Here is a 15,134-nt window from a genome sequence, read left to right as displayed (position 1 = left end):
ACCATAATTCCATAAAAGTGACATAGAAAGAAAGTGACTAACAAACAGCTTTTGAATTGAATTAACCTCTAAGGGAATTTGTCTTGCCCATCAAGAGCTCATAACATATATGAGAATAATAAAAAAAAACAGCAACAGTACAGTACTATGATACAAAACAATGTTTAACATCATTGCTCAGTCAGACCTCAATCCAGGATCAGAAGATAAAAAACTGACAATTATTTGGTAAAGCGTCTAAATCAACAATAATATCCCCACCTCCAAACAATCATTTCACTGTTCAACAACTAAATGCTTTTAAGTGTAAATTAAGTAAGTGCTCTCTTACTCCTCTTAAGGTTTGTCCTGTTTGGACTGAACGACACCGCCTCTGGCTCCAGTGCCAGAACCCCACAGGTCACAGCCAGGAGGCCAGTTCTAAAAATCCCAGTAATCTTTCAGGATTCAGAAAAAGCCACATGACCAGAGGACAAATACAGGAACCGGCGAGCCAATTTGACTGGCCAGCGGCCATCCGCTTCCTGGGAACAAATTGGTCCCAGAACTTTATGCTGGCCTTGTCTTGCAGAGGATCTCTAATGAGCTACCTGCGATGGTGCGTCAGTGAAACATGTTCCATACACACACCGGCTGGCCCTGTACAAAAGGGCCTTAGACGTTTTTTTTTTTACTTGTCCTAAAGCTGTTTCCACTTTCTTGAAGACTTCCTGTGGCCCTGTGGGCTTCAGGCTCAGTCTGGGGGCCTGATTGGGGTCAACCATGTTTGACCTCCAGCGTGGTATTAAACAGCCCCAGTCAAGGAGACCCCGCCAACCCCAGTTGTTTTTGTTCAAAAATGACTCAGGTCTCCTAACCAGCGTCTGTACCTGCTCCAGCTTGGCAACGACAGATGTTGCTCTCTGCCTTACCCCCACTGTATGGTATCTCTGGAGCCCCTAGCCATCCCCAGCTCACAAATGAAAAGACATTTCTAATAATTTACTACGCAGTTAACTTCACAGCTCAGCAACTAAACACGCCACTATCAAAATGACTCCAGTGCCCAAAGCTCAAATGCAGTTTTGGGATTTAGGATATTGGCTTCAAAGCATCTAAAGAAAGTATGAAACAGCCGGAATGAGTTTGAAATAACTTACAACGCTTTTTGTAAGCGTTCATTATTTTTAAATTTAATTTATGACGACTGTTTCTTTTTACCCATGACCAGCATTTTTGCCTCCTTCGTCGCGGGAGAGGAAGGCCAGTGTTACCTTCCTCTCCCTCACTCACACACCTACACAATGATACAAAAACACGCATTCACCGCCCCCCACAACCACAAAAGAGCAATCAGGGAACCAGCCGGCTTCCATCACTATAAACCCATCTCCCCCCCCTCCGTGTGTGTGGTTTCTGAGCGGATGACGAATCTAACTTCCCCAATACGCAGACACAGTCCGAGAGAGGAAAAAAAACCCAAAATAAAACACAACCCAACGGATAAACAATACGTAACGAACGCCCCCCCCTCCCCCAAAAGTAAATATTTTTAATTTTAAACAATCTTGTTTTTTTTTAGTACACGAACCCATTTGTAGTCCTTTATTTTGTTTGTTTCTGAAAGTGCTTGGTTTTCCGAGCCTCGGTGCCACGTTACGCCGACACCGGGAAGGAGAGGAGGAGGAAGAGAGGTGGTGGTGGTGGGGGGGTAGGCTGGAAAACACACACACAACAGTTTCCCCTGTAATTTCTGGGAGCATCGCTCGTTTTTATTTTGTTATTTTAATTTAAAAAACACAGCCCCTGAAGTAGGGCAGCCGAGACCGATGCAGTTTTGTCCTCCAGTGTGAACCGTCACACGTCCCGCCGCCAGACCGCAGGAGAGAAGCCGGAGGAGAGAGAGAGAGAGAGAGGGGGGCAGAAAGAGAGAGAGAGAAACAGAAAGAAAGAGAAAGAAAGGAACAAGGGGGTCACCGGCTGTTTTTTACCCCCCCTGTCCGGGCAGCAGAGGCCGAACAGCAACAGCAACAACAAAAGAAAGAAAATATGCCGGAGGAGCTGAGACGGTTTCCCTGGGCGCAAACACGATAATGGCAGAGAGATGAGAAGAAAAACTAAAGCCAAGCGCGTCCTCGACCACGAACATGAAGAGGAAGAGGAACAGGACGAGGATGACGAGGACCAGCGGGACGAAATCGACGTAAGAACGGTGCACAGCAAGGTTTTATGTGTATGTAGCAAAAACATTTTCTTCTCTTGCGTGGGTCTGTGGCCGGGGAGGGTCCCCGTTCGCTTTGTTTCCCCTCTTTAAAAGTGGTCGAGGAAAACGCAGCGTTACGTGTGTGAAGTGTTTTTGTGTTGTTGTTGTTGTTGTTGTTGTTGTCGCCTGTGGATGAGCCGCGGTGAACGTCTACACTGACTTCTTCTCCTTTTCCTATTTTAAAAAAAAAAATTAAAACATGTTTGCTTTTTTCCTCTTTCCCCTTTGTTTACAGCACGGGTTGCAGAAGAGAAGGAAGCAGATGTACTCCGCCAAAGAAAAAGCAGACGAAAATTCACCCGACGCCGGCCTCCAGAAGTTGAAAATGAGGGTTGGCACTGCTTAACGTTTTCGTTGTGTTCATGTTTTGTTCCGCAGGGCGAAGTTTGTAACGTGAGGGTACATGGGGAGAGAATATACTATGTTGGGGGCTCTGCCGTGCTTCAAAAGACACACATAAGGGCAAGACACCTCGGATACGTTTCTTGTTGCTGTTAGCACAGATGGGGTAGGAAATCGACGCAAGAGGCGTGTAAAATACATGAAAGATTTGGTGTCAGCATGTTAAGGAAGGGTAGCTATGACAGGCTCCCCAAAACAACCCTACAGCACCAGGCCGGGGTGTAGGCCGCTGATTTACAATGTGCAACCACACTGAAAGCAACAAATGTCAAAAAGATTTAAGCGCACAACAAATTCTCATGTGGGGGGGGATTTTAAAATACACCTGCGTGTTTCTTTTTTGTGCCGATCACTGTCGTCATCGTGTGTTTTATTTTTACCAGCTCGGCGAGATGGATATTTCACCAACTGACCAATAAAGTTCATAACTCAGCCATGAGTTGGGTCAAGTACACCCTTTACCAGTTACAGAAAAACTTTCAAAATCGCCTAAAAATTAGGCACCCTTATACATTTTGGTGTATGCACTTACAATTCTGTTACAGATTCAATGTGTTCAGCGCTCAGCTTTTAAGACCCCCCTAATATGAAACACAATGTGCATAAGGGAGAAGATTAATGTGCCGCAGACACACTGTCAGTTTTCAATCCTCACAAGCAGGCTCACACACTTTCTTACTTCAAAATGTCAGCGTAATTGAGAGCTGAAACCTGTGGTTTTGCCTCCTCCCCTTATCTTGCTATTTGCAAAAACAAGGTTTGTGATGGCTCGGAACATCATGCAGAAGAACCAGCACAGTGCAGTGTTTTGATATATTTGTTTCAGTAAAACAAGATAAAAACTAAGCTAGGAGGCAGACCATGTGAGGGGAAGAAAGTATGGTCTTCCAAGATTGTATTCAGCACGGCCTTCTCCCTAACCCAGGCCTGTAATTTTATAATAAGCAGCATTATAACTGACTGCATCACAATACGTGCCATATCTTATCATGACATGACAGTGTCACATCGTGACAGAATACAAATCATAGTATGACATGGACTATATTATCTGTGTATGTTAGGGTTGTCAGCTGATAAAGCTTTCTATGTTGAATTCATGTTGCGTTAGCATATGTAGGGCAGAACACAATTCTGAGCCCTCCGACTCAGGCCTAGTTCAGCGCAAGATGCTTGAGAATAAACAAAGCTTATTGTCCGATATCTGTGTGTTGGGCCCGGATTTAAAACATGCCTGACTACCAACACAACTGTAAGCAAGTGTTTATAAGCAGGGAACCATTGCCATTTGGAAAAGTTTAGTTTTTCCACACTTTACATTGTTTTATCTTTGCTTACTAGCTACTGGCATGCAACTGCAGAAGAAGAAGCTAAAGGGGTTTAGCCGTTTAAAGCCCAAAGCACCTTGGGATTGCTGGGAGATGGGTCTCAGGTTGCTTGCTTTAAAAAAAGCTGTTCATAATCAATGCAAACATATCTTGTCGGTTTCTGATACCCAACCTCCAGCAGAGCTTTTTTGTTAAGGTTTATGTTATAAAAAGGGTTAGAGAAATGGTTGTAAGGGGATGTCTATATTAATGTTTTTTAAAGTAACAAATCAGGTAAAATGTTTTTTTATGTTACGTAGGCATTTGATTTTGAAAATCCCACCATGGAGAACTTCACGGACAGCGACTCCACCCCAGAGGTAAGCGGATGACTTCGGGCAGGACTTGCTCAAGCTGTCCACCGCACGCGCAGCTAGAAGACTGGGGAGTGACCACGTGTGTCGTTGCAGGACTCTGATTACCTGCAGTCGCGGTCGAAATCGGAGCTGATCGCAATGGTGTTGTGTATGCAGAGAGAAATGGAAAACTTGAAGGAACAAATACGGTGCCTTACAGGTAAAACCAACAAAATTTGCCGGGGGGCTAGACTACATAAGGGGGCTCCACTGTCAGACTCCATTTTCCAACCTGTTCATGCAGCTTAGCGGCGTGGGGGAGCCGGAGCCTGCGCTGGTGTGGTGCACCCTGGACGGGATGCCAGTCCCTCGCAGGGCACACACACGGACCCAGCAGGGACAGTTTTTCCAGAAGCCAGTTTTCCCCTTGCCCTCCGGAGCACCTGGAGGAAACCCACCTGAACACGGGGAGAACGTATAAACTCCACGCGCTGTAGCGCCCCTGGGTCCGGAATCGAACCCGAGGCCACAGCACTGCAAGGCGGCTGGCACAACAGTGCTTATACAGTGCATTAGTTTCCCTAAAACAGGGGCGTCTTCTCTTCACACCTTTGCGGACGTACGCCCCCTGCCCAGTTGTGGTTAAGAACACCTTCACCAGTGGCCTGCCTGGAGAAATAGTTTCTCAGTGAACTCGGAAGGGGTGCCTCTGAGAAATCGGTTTCGTTTACAGTTGGTTATTTGCTATTTTATTAACAGTAGTAAATCTCCTTCAGAGATAGCTTCATGTGCACCAGAGGGAGGGAAGAGCTATTTCTGAAGTATGGCAGATGCCGGACAGGTTCTCCTTTATCTGCTGGAGGCTGTTGAGCTCGATAGAGTGAGGGGAATGATCTTCTTTGGAAGAAGAGGGGTTCTTCTTTTGACATCAGATTGCACAGGAGACATGCCAATCAGACATGTTGCAGTGCTTATTCCTTCACCAGTAATTGGGGTACTGTCATGTGTGTTAATTGCAGCCTGTGGGAAACTGGCGAGGAACTTGGAGGCTCTGATAGAGAGAACTCAGGTGTGGTCCAGTGCAGCTGATAAGGATCCGTCTCCCAGCATGCCTCAGGTGCAGGTGGAAGGTGAGGCCATGATGCCGGCCGTGCTGGCGCCCCCTGCTGTCCTCAATGGGCAGTGGGTAAAGCAGGACTCCCAGGCGCAGGACGGGCAGCCAGAGCCACACCAGGACTCGCAGAGGAATGGACTGCCTCTTTTTCCAGAGGTAAATATGGTACACTGGAAATCTCATCAGAATGGTTACATGAGAGAAGAGGCCGGGTCATTCAGCCTGGTCAAGTTCATTTGGTATTTAGTAATTAACTGAACCAAGGGTCTTGGTTTCTTGAAACGAAACAGGATATTGGCTTCAACAACATGGCTGAGTGGCTTGTTCCACACTCCCACAAACTTGTCTGAAGCAGCTGCACAAGTAGGGTAGAACAGTTTTAATTATTTAAAACCAGGGGGTTGTGGTTAAAGAGGGCAGGGACAGTTAAAAAGAAAAGGCATGACTATTTCTCTTGGTATTTTTAACCATTTTTTTTTGCAAAATGTAAATATTTTGGTGTTTGGTAAATAAGTTGGCGTTTTTTGGTATTTTTTAGTTGAGTATTGGGACTACACACTTGTAAGTACTATATCAAGTTGTTAATAGCTAAAATAAAAAAATAGCAGATGCAATTAGCTTCACACCAATATGATTCTAGGGCTTACAGAGGAAAAGGGAAAGTTTGGCACTTAGGGTTTGAGTCCGCTCGTGTCTTAATTCATTTGTTTTCAGATTCCTTCCCCCTTATTAAAAGGGCCTCTCTTCTCATGAGCACCAGGGTGCCCGCACCGTTTGTCTAAATAAAAGCCGGCTCTTTCACAGGGTTCAGACTGGCAGCACTTACTGAGAAAAACAAATGACAGCGCATTTCGAGCAAATTATTCCAGCCTGTGTTCGGCTGCTTTCAAAGACCTGTTTCTGTTCACGCTTCGAGATTTTTGTAGCGCTAACTTTCAGCCACACAGATTTCACAACAAAGAGAGAAAATGCGAACCTGTTGCAAGGATGGGATTGCTGTAATACTGGTGGTCATCCAGGCAGCTACAGCAGTAAAATAAGCCAAAAGTAAAACATTTCATTCATGGCCTCCTAATAACCCCCATTCCTGAACTGGCTTCATCACTCTGCTCTCCTCCCCACTGAGAGCTGGTGTGTGGGGAGCGGACTGGAGCATCATCCGGGGGGGGCTGCACACTGGTGGTGGTGGAGGGGATCCCCATTACCTGTAAAGCGCTTTGAGTGGAGTGTCCAGAAAAGTGCTATATAAGTGTAAGCAATTATTATTATTATTATTATTATTATTATTATTATTATTATTATTAGTTAACACAGCAGCCGGTTTAATAACTTCTAAGGATGGAACTCGGCGTTCTGCCTTACGATAAGACAGGCACTAACATGACCTCAAGTTATCGCTGTTGCAGCTTGTAACGGTCTCGTTTTGCGTGCCCTTCTCGGACGCCGCCTGTCCTGTTCCCCCTGCCCGCGGCGGGAGCAGTTCATCAGTCTGGAGCTGCTGGACCGCTGCAACACGACCGCCACGGCGCAGAAGCTGACCAACGACCTGCTGCGCGGGCTGTACGAGCGCGAGTGCCTGGCCTCGCACTCCATCTCCGGCATCGTCTACAACAAGAGGGGCCAGCCCAAGCCCGCGCTGCCCGCCGACGAGGTCCAGGCCATACTGAGTACGCGCGCCGCCCCGTCCCCGGCCCGGGGCCGCTGCCCTCCGCCGCGCACGCGGGCATTGGCGCCACGGGGCCGGATCTCGCCACGCCGCCGAGGCCCAGCCGCGTGGCGTCGCAGCAGAGATGTCCCAGCATGCCACTGGAACAGTCCATAACGGGGCCTTTAGAATGTGTAGGATTGTTCTTTTCTGTGCTAGAAAAGTCTCAGTAAGTCCAAGGCGTGTAGCCCTGCAGGTCGCAGGCCCGCCTGGGAGTCTGACAGGCCAGGCAGTTAAAGCTACAACGTTAACTGTTAGAGCTATGACTGTCTCCAGCAGAAAGGCAGGTTGCAGTTGTGAGGAAGGTGCAATCGCTACAAATAGGAAAATTGTAAGGGTTCCTACCTACATCTTAGCAGTCTAGTATCAGTTCTGTCAAGAGATAACTGCCTGTGTGTTATGGTATACTGGGATTATTAGTGAATTTTAAATGGAATTGATATATTTTGTACTTCTCAGAGACACAGGCTCTTTGCTGTCTAAGGATTAGAAGGGGATGTTTAAAATCTCTTTATTTTCTGATAAGCGTTCCAGCTGCACAGTGATCTAGATGATCCCAATGGAAGAAAAGCTCTGGACGTTTCCTCCTTGAGGGGACTTCTCACATATTTGGGGGTTTTTGTCTACATCAGGGAAATCCCTTCCGGAAGACTCGCAGGCAGACCCATTAGACATCAAATAAATCTTTCCTCCTTAAGCAGTCGGGAGGCTTGAGCCATCTTTGATAATGGACCAGCATTCCGGACTGCTGTGAGCTGCTTGTTTCTCGAGGAGCCTGGCCCTGGACAAGCGCTGATGGTGAAAGGGGAGGGAGATGTGAGGTGTTAGTGAGGGCCGCTGGTGCAGAAATGCTAAAGGCAAAGAACCAAGAGAGGAAAGAGACTTCGAGAGGAGAGAGGACATCAAGTCGTGATAAAGTGCAAAACGCCCGTGCAGATTAAAGTAAACTTTTCTAACACATGATCAGAGCAGCGATGTGAACTGACTGTCTTTTTTTTTTTTTTTCCTCTTTTGAAACACAAAATGCTCCTCCAGGAACGGTGCAGTATTTCTTCCCAGGCAAGACCGATGCCGAAATCAAGGGCTACATCCGTCAGAAGCTGCAGAACGAAGCGAAGAGGCTGAGGAGGAAGCCTCACCTTTCGGCCAAGACGGAGGTGCGGGGCGAGTCCTCGCCCGATGACCCGGCGTACACGTAGGACCCCCGGGCCCGGCCCGACGGGCTCCTGGACGCTGCGCCGCAGACAGCTGCCGCCGCCGCCCCCCTATCCCCCACCTCCCCCACCCCCCCCCCGTCCGCAGAGAGGGAGCCTCCTGTGTGGTGGGACGCAGGCAGAGAACTTCAAACACGGATGAGCGGAGCGCTTGAAAGACAAACCCCAGCAACGAGGAGGCACGCCGACAGGCTGAAAGCCAAGCGGGAGTTTGAAAGTTTGATAGGCGGGGGTGGGGGGGGAGGAGAGAGAGAAACAAATGTGTGTTTGTGGACCCCCTGGAAGATTTTTCCCCCCCTCTTTTTTTTTATGGACTGTCTCATGCCGACAACTGAAAGAACTTATCTTCCCCCCTTCCTGTTTGTTTTGGGAAAATGACGAGACCGTGCTTGCGTTGATCAGCCAGTTCCTGCTGTGATTGAAGGCAGGTTAGAGTTGTAGACTTACCCCCTACCCCCCCAGCGCTGGATATTTAGGGGGGCAGACAGGAGTAGCTGTGATCAAATTGCTCTTCTGTATCAGACCCGTTTTATTTTGTACCGTATATAAAGCAAAAGGATCCGCTTCAGAGGCCTGATCGTGTAATAAAAGTTTAAGTATGTGATTCTCCTTAAACTGTGTTTTCAGTGTATCTCTGATTTGATGTATCTTTTCTGGTCTCTTATTAACTCAGCTTAGAATTAGTTATTTTTTTAATTTTTACTTTTTTTTTTAATCAAGTCTCGACTATTACTAATTAAATAATGTTTGGTTTTCAACTATTTCTCAGTCTTTTCTGGTGAATGTATCGATACAGGTTTTTGCTGTATTTGCTGATAAAACATCCCTGGGTGAGGATGTGTGCTACACTTTAAATCCCCAGCCTCGTTTTATATAAAGGCAAACCTGCCGTCTGTGAACAGGATCATACAACTTGCATTCAACGCATCTTAATTCTAACAAAGAGCACAATAAGAAACAAATACAATTACGGAATACTATCAGCTACAGCCAACTTTATTACATGTGGGCCTGTTCAAGGTACAAATGTTGCAGTTTATGAAATTGCCCATCTTCTTCATCCACTTTGAAAGAAGCAGGTTACAGGAGTTTCTAGAAGCCGTGCCTGAACATCAACCAAAAGATTTTTAAATCTCTATTTAAGCAGTTATTTTATACCAAGATCTGCCGATCAGCTATGCAGAATTAATGCCTGCCAGTATTTAAACTAAGCATAAGTGTACTATTGTACCTAGTGACCTAAGACACTTAAGAGGACAGCACTTGGGCTTATGAATAACCCTGCAATCTCTACCATACGCTGTAATTCTGCAGTTGCTGTCTTTGAATGGCTGGTAATTATGATTAAGCTTTGTTTAGTAAAGTTAACAGTGTAAGTTGTTACATGCTGTGCTTTTGCAACCTAAGATTAAAAAGATCACCCAGGTAACACATTAACGTCTGAAATGGGATATATAAAAATAATTTTAAATAGCAGTAAAGGACTGGAAAAACAAGTCATATCTAAGGATTGCTTGTAAACTAAATTGAATCATCTGTGTCCTCTACTGCTCTGTATCCACACTCTTGTTTCTGTGCAGTATACAGTTTGTAATTCCAGCTCACACATTTTTTGCACAGCATGATAAATGTTTTGTTTCCAATCTGAAAATTGCTTGTCCTGCTGTATAGGGTCAAATGACCTCCAGTAACTTATGCAGATGAGTGAGCACAACAATTTACCTTGGCTGACCGATCTGAAAGTCCAATAAGAGCTCTCCAAAACAGGAATTTCCAGAGGAACAAATAGGTTAGCAATGGTGGGTTATATGTGCACATGCTTTAGCAGCTCATGTATTTTCAAATCAAGGGTTTAAAACCAAAGGGAATCTGGTCTCTAATTGTATTTGTGTTGATTTCTTCTGCTGTTCGTCGGGTGGCCGTTGTGAATAAATTGCAGATAACCATAGCAGAAATCTGAAGTCCTGAACTGTTGCAGTTTCACTTGCACTGCATAGTGCTTGTCTGCTCCACAGTGTGTCTCCTCATCTGGAGGGCACACCCTGCAGCAGGTGACCTGTTTGCAATGTGCTATTCGAATCTCGCCTGCAGTGTAAAGCTGAACTAAATTACCCTCTGGCTCACTGTTGCTCTAAGATCACTTTATTGTTTACATAATAAAGCCAATTTTATTATACACAAGGAATTTGTATTTTCGCAAACCCCAACTCTCCATGAGACACACAGGAACACAGCCAGGGAGAGAGAAGCTTGGGGTCAGAGCGCAGGGTCAGCCATTTATACGGCGCCCCTGGAGCAGTTGGGGTTAAGGGCCTTGCTCAGGGGCCCAGCAGAGTAGGATTCCTCTGCCGGCCGCGGAATACGAACCGGCAACCTTCCAGCCACAGGCGCAGATCCTGAGCCACAGTGCTACCGCCCCTTATGTAAGGCTTCAAGAAGACAGCACTTGAAGTGCAGTTTAACATCATGCATGCTGGGATTGGTCACTGGAGACCCTGTCGTACTGGAGAAGACCAGAACAATGTTGTGGGACTCGGCTTTAACAGAAGAGAAGCACCCAGTGACAACATTGTGCAGCTCTCCGTGCAAGAGGTTCCGAAGGCTACGTTTGATTTCTTTGTACACGCAGTGCCCAGGCGTGAAATCTCCGCCCTTCCCCTTTGCTAACGCTGTCTCAAAACCCTGTGCTCCGCTCCGCCTGGCTACTCACTGTTTATTTGTGTTCACTCAGTCCGCACACACGAAATAGTGCTTTCTGACTGGGGGGGGAGGGAGGGGCGCAGTATGGTCTGGTTGCAGTCTCTGGTTAGCTCAGGCCGAAAGCCACTTCCACATGTGTGACACACCAGCAATCTGATCGCAGTTAACTTCAGACAGCCAGCCCGGCGTGGTCTGTGAATCTGGCAGTGTTGACAGAGCAAAGGGAGCTCGGGAGGCTTGACAGTGTTTGTTCAACAGCATCGCTGTTTAATTAGGACTGAAAGCAACTCACAACTGCTTTACAATGGCTCACAGAGATCACCAAAAATGTCAGAAAAATTAACAGCTCGCACAGAAAAACAAACTGCTGTCCGGATGAGGGCTGGATTCCGCCAGGAAAGCCTGAGGCTGCATGAAATGAAGGGAAAATAATGACCAGGAAACAAAACAGCCCATCCCCTAATACAGTGCTACCTGGACTACTGGGGATGCTCTGAAGCTCTGGATTAAATCTGGAAAACATACATCGTGCCATACCTTACAGGTGGCGCCTTCTGCCCAGCAACCTTTACTGTTAGAAAAGAAGCAGGCCTTAAGATTGAGAGATCCCTTGTGAAAAGCTGGGCCCTGAGCAATACCATTCCTGCATTATCTTTCAATGCTGAGAGGGATTAAAAATGCAGCAAATCCTGCAAGTTCCAACACTCCCTCGCAGTGTTTATGAATGCCTCTCGGTACGTTTTTGGGATAAAAGTAACCATCTTTGCAGGGGGAGCTGTAATCCTCCTATTTCTTCCTAGAAACAGGGAGAAAGCATTTCTCACACACCAAGTCAGGACTCTGGGCCCAGACAGACGTGGCTCGTTCAGTCTGGTGTCCGTCTGGTCTCATAAATCTCCTGGCACGCCAACGTCAGAGAGCCTCTCTGCTTTACCGTACTTTTTTTAACGACCTAGGAGACCCAGAGGATTTTAAAATCCAGCCTGGCCTTGAGATGTGTGGAAGTCTGGGAGAAGGCATGGAAAAGTAGCTCCAGTTTCATTAACATCTCTCTACATCTTTGTCGACATGATCCATTTTATTTTCCAACCCCCAGTAACACCGCTTTCCAGAATTTTCCGATAGGAAACGCAGGGTGTGCCCAGAAATCGACCTCACAGGCCCTTACTGTTACCTCCGGCGGGATTTAATTCTCCAGATCCTAAAAAATTCACACGAAATGACACGATAAATGCGCTGGCAAAAACCGACGCGCCACAATTGTGTATAAGTGTTAAAAATCGAAGGATACTTAAAGGTACTAAAAACAAAATTAGTGGAGGAAACAGACTGTGGAAAGCGCGCACAGACGTTGTGTGGCAAAGACCAGGTCTCAGGCAGCCGAACGCGCCCTGAGACTGTCTGACTGCGCCGCGCTCACACTGAGCTGTTCCGCAGCAGCCCAGCAGGACAGCCGTGGGCTTATTTAAAACCGGCCGGGAAGTAAATTGAGATTAAATATCCCCATTGAGACTTAATATCTTATTTATAATGATGCCCTCATGGTAAGAGTCGAAAAACACTGAACGCGTGCTAAATCGGAGCACGGCGAACACGCCGTGCCAGCCGGCGGGGTATGGCGCGATTATATGCAACATTTATCTTTCATTTATCTTTCGTTTCGTGTCAGCCCCTTCCAAAACAAACCCTAATCCAAAACCGGGAGAAGACTTTGAAGTTGAAGATGACACTTTAGGACTGTTCAGACTGGAAGTCAGAAAGCCGTGAAGCCCACAGCACGTGTTCGGTTTTGGATCAGATGAATCGAAAGAGCAACCCTAGAAAGAAACGAACTCATGCATTTTTTTGGTGCTAGAAGAAATAAAAAAAGTGTGTCTTCCCCCCCCAGACTTTTAGGTCTGTCCTGCGGAATTGGGTTAAGAGGATATAAGGTGAAATTTTTTAAAGGAAAAAAGAGACAGACGGTCCAAGCCTAAGAGAGTCTTAAAACCTCTCTTGGTAAAGGCGCATTCACACAATTAGAGACCAACCAAACACAGTCGTCTGTGAAAAGCGGTCTGAAACAGAAGTCAGACTGTAAAAGCGCTGCAGGAATGTTTGGCTAGTCAACATTTCGGAGCCTCTCCGCCAGTCCTGTTATGGCCTGAGTGAATTTCTAAAGTGATTTACCTTACATTCCCCTACAGGGCTGTGAAAAGACGAGACAGAGGAAACTCTGTTTTTACAGCTTTGCGGCAAGAGTTATCAGTTTTCCTGCTCCATCGGGCTGGCTCCCGTGAACACCATGTTCCGAACTACTATCATTTTCCTTTTTTGCCTCTTTGTGTAGGTTTTTTTTTTGGGGGGGGGGGAGGTGGGGAACCGGGAAAGTCTTCTCCATCTCTGCCATTGTGCGTGCACGTACGCGTGTGTGTGTGTGCGCGCGAGAGAGAGAGAGAGCGAGGAGGGCAGCCCCCTCGTGGGACTGTGCTGGAGGTGTGGGGACAATGTGTGCCGTATGGCAAGTGCAGGGGAGATGGAGGTAATCAATGAGTGAGGAAGACAGGCAGCGCATTGACAGCAGGAGGCCTAGGCCTGTTGCCTTGGCAACCCCGGCCTACTGGGCCCCCTCAGCCTGGGCCTAGCAGAGATTCTGCAGCCTAACATCTGCCTCCCAATGGGCTGTGGGGAATTGAGAGGGAGAGCAGATGAGGACCCTTAAAAACTGAGCAGAGAGAGAGAGGGAGAGAGAGAGACAAATTAGGCCAGTTGCCCAATGAGAGGAGTGGAATTTATTTATTATCACGAGGAAGAGGTTGTTCCACAGAGCGGTTTGATTAATGTCCAGGCCTCCATCTTGTCAGTCTGTTTTTGTCTACTGAAAGGAAAACAAAGCACAGGGGGGGCTGTTTTTAATGGGAGCAGCTCTCTTCCCTTTTTATGTTGCCTCAGCCTGTCAGTACTGATTGATAGCTCAGACAATGATTGGACAGACCCCAGCTATCTGTTTATCACAGGCATCATCTGAGGAGGAGAGAGAGGCAGGGGCTGTAAATGGCTGAGTTAGAGCGAGAGAGACTGAGGAATTGAATCCTCCAATTACAAAGACAGAGAGGCAGAGGGAGGCCAGGAAGATGAATTTTGAGTGTGCTTGTGTGTGTGTGCGTTTACAATATCCATTGGTACCTGCAGTTCATACAGCATTCCCACTGTTCATCCCCAAACTTAGGTAAATTCTCAATAAATTCTAGAGCTGCTACATTTTAACTTTCATGAATGTTAAGCACTTTGTAAGATCAAGTTTGAGATTCTTAAACTGTGCCTGATTCTGATAATCAGCAATTATCAGATGGCATCAACATTAGATGCATTTCAGTGCATTCCTTTTGAATTAACAGTAAAATTAAGCGAGCAACATCTGTAATGGCTCCATTAACAACTGCAATCTATACCGAACACTGATTGCAAACTGCAAAAAGGGAATGTCCTTTTCTGCTTTGAAATAAATGTTTCGATTTAATTTTTTTTAAAAAATGAAACCTGAAAAAGTTTTTTATTTCATGTGACACTCTTTGGAGTCCATTTGCAGCCTGAGTCACTGTCTGGTTGGAGCCCCCATGGTTTTCTGCAGGTGCCCCAAGTTTCCTCAATCCTCTGGCACACTCAGTGCCTTCCCTAACTCTCATTTCCACAGCAGACTGGCATCCTGTCCTGGCGGAGACCAGTCAGGTGACCTCAGTCGCACCTTGAGCGGTCTCTGGTCACTTTTTACCCCCTGCCCGATGGGAGAAGGAGCGTATTCACAGCATCTCCGCGGGGCAGCTCTCAGACAGAGAGGCTCATTGTTCAACGTGGACCAGCGGACCTGAGCAAGGAGGGTTTAGTCTCTGTGCCTGTGTGGAAAGTCCTGAGCTGCCGCAGTGCCTATCTCAGGGGTGTGCACTAGGTGGCGCCTTCTTTTCTGTTTAATTCTAAAACCACAGATTTCTCAATTCTGGCATCATGTTCATTAGAATTGCTTCAGAATAACTCTAACGAGAAAGGAATGCACTGAAAATGTTCCTGATGTTGGCTAATTTAAGTCTCCCTCTGGAGAGTTCGCATCAGGGATGCCC

At 46.7% G+C, this 15,134-nt stretch overlaps 2 protein-coding genes across 3 annotated transcripts in view; one reads left to right on the top strand and one right to left on the bottom strand.

The window, feature by feature from the left end:
- pdk2a (pyruvate dehydrogenase kinase 2a) overlaps positions 1 to 15,134 on the bottom strand; it is a 195,083-nt gene that overhangs the window by 63,439 nt on the left and 116,510 nt on the right. The window lies entirely within an intron of this gene.
- On the top strand, positions 1,611 to 9,101 carry LOC148638797 (uncharacterized). 2 transcript variants are annotated; one of them, XM_088622731.1, is made up of 7 exons: positions 1,611 to 2,212; positions 2,478 to 2,573; positions 4,272 to 4,331; positions 4,422 to 4,527; positions 5,327 to 5,577; positions 6,902 to 7,088; positions 8,162 to 9,101. In XM_088622731.1, the coding sequence occupies exons 1-7, from the start codon at positions 2,084 to 2,086 to the stop codon at positions 8,323 to 8,325; spliced, it is 993 nt and encodes a 330-aa protein (XP_088478857.1). In that variant the 5' UTR covers positions 1,611 to 2,083; the 3' UTR covers positions 8,326 to 9,101. The 2 variants fall into 2 exon arrangements, with proteins under 2 accessions (XP_088478857.1, XP_088478858.1); XM_088622732.1 differs by having other exon boundaries at positions 1,623 to 2,182.

Source organism: Lepisosteus platostomus, chromosome 28, assembly GCF_059453375.1.
Source record: "Lepisosteus platostomus isolate fLepPlt1 chromosome 28, fLepPlt1.hap1, whole genome shotgun sequence".
Classification (NCBI taxonomy): Eukaryota; Metazoa; Chordata; class Actinopteri; order Semionotiformes; family Lepisosteidae; genus Lepisosteus; species Lepisosteus platostomus.
This window is presented reverse-complemented; position numbering and strand designations above follow the sequence as displayed.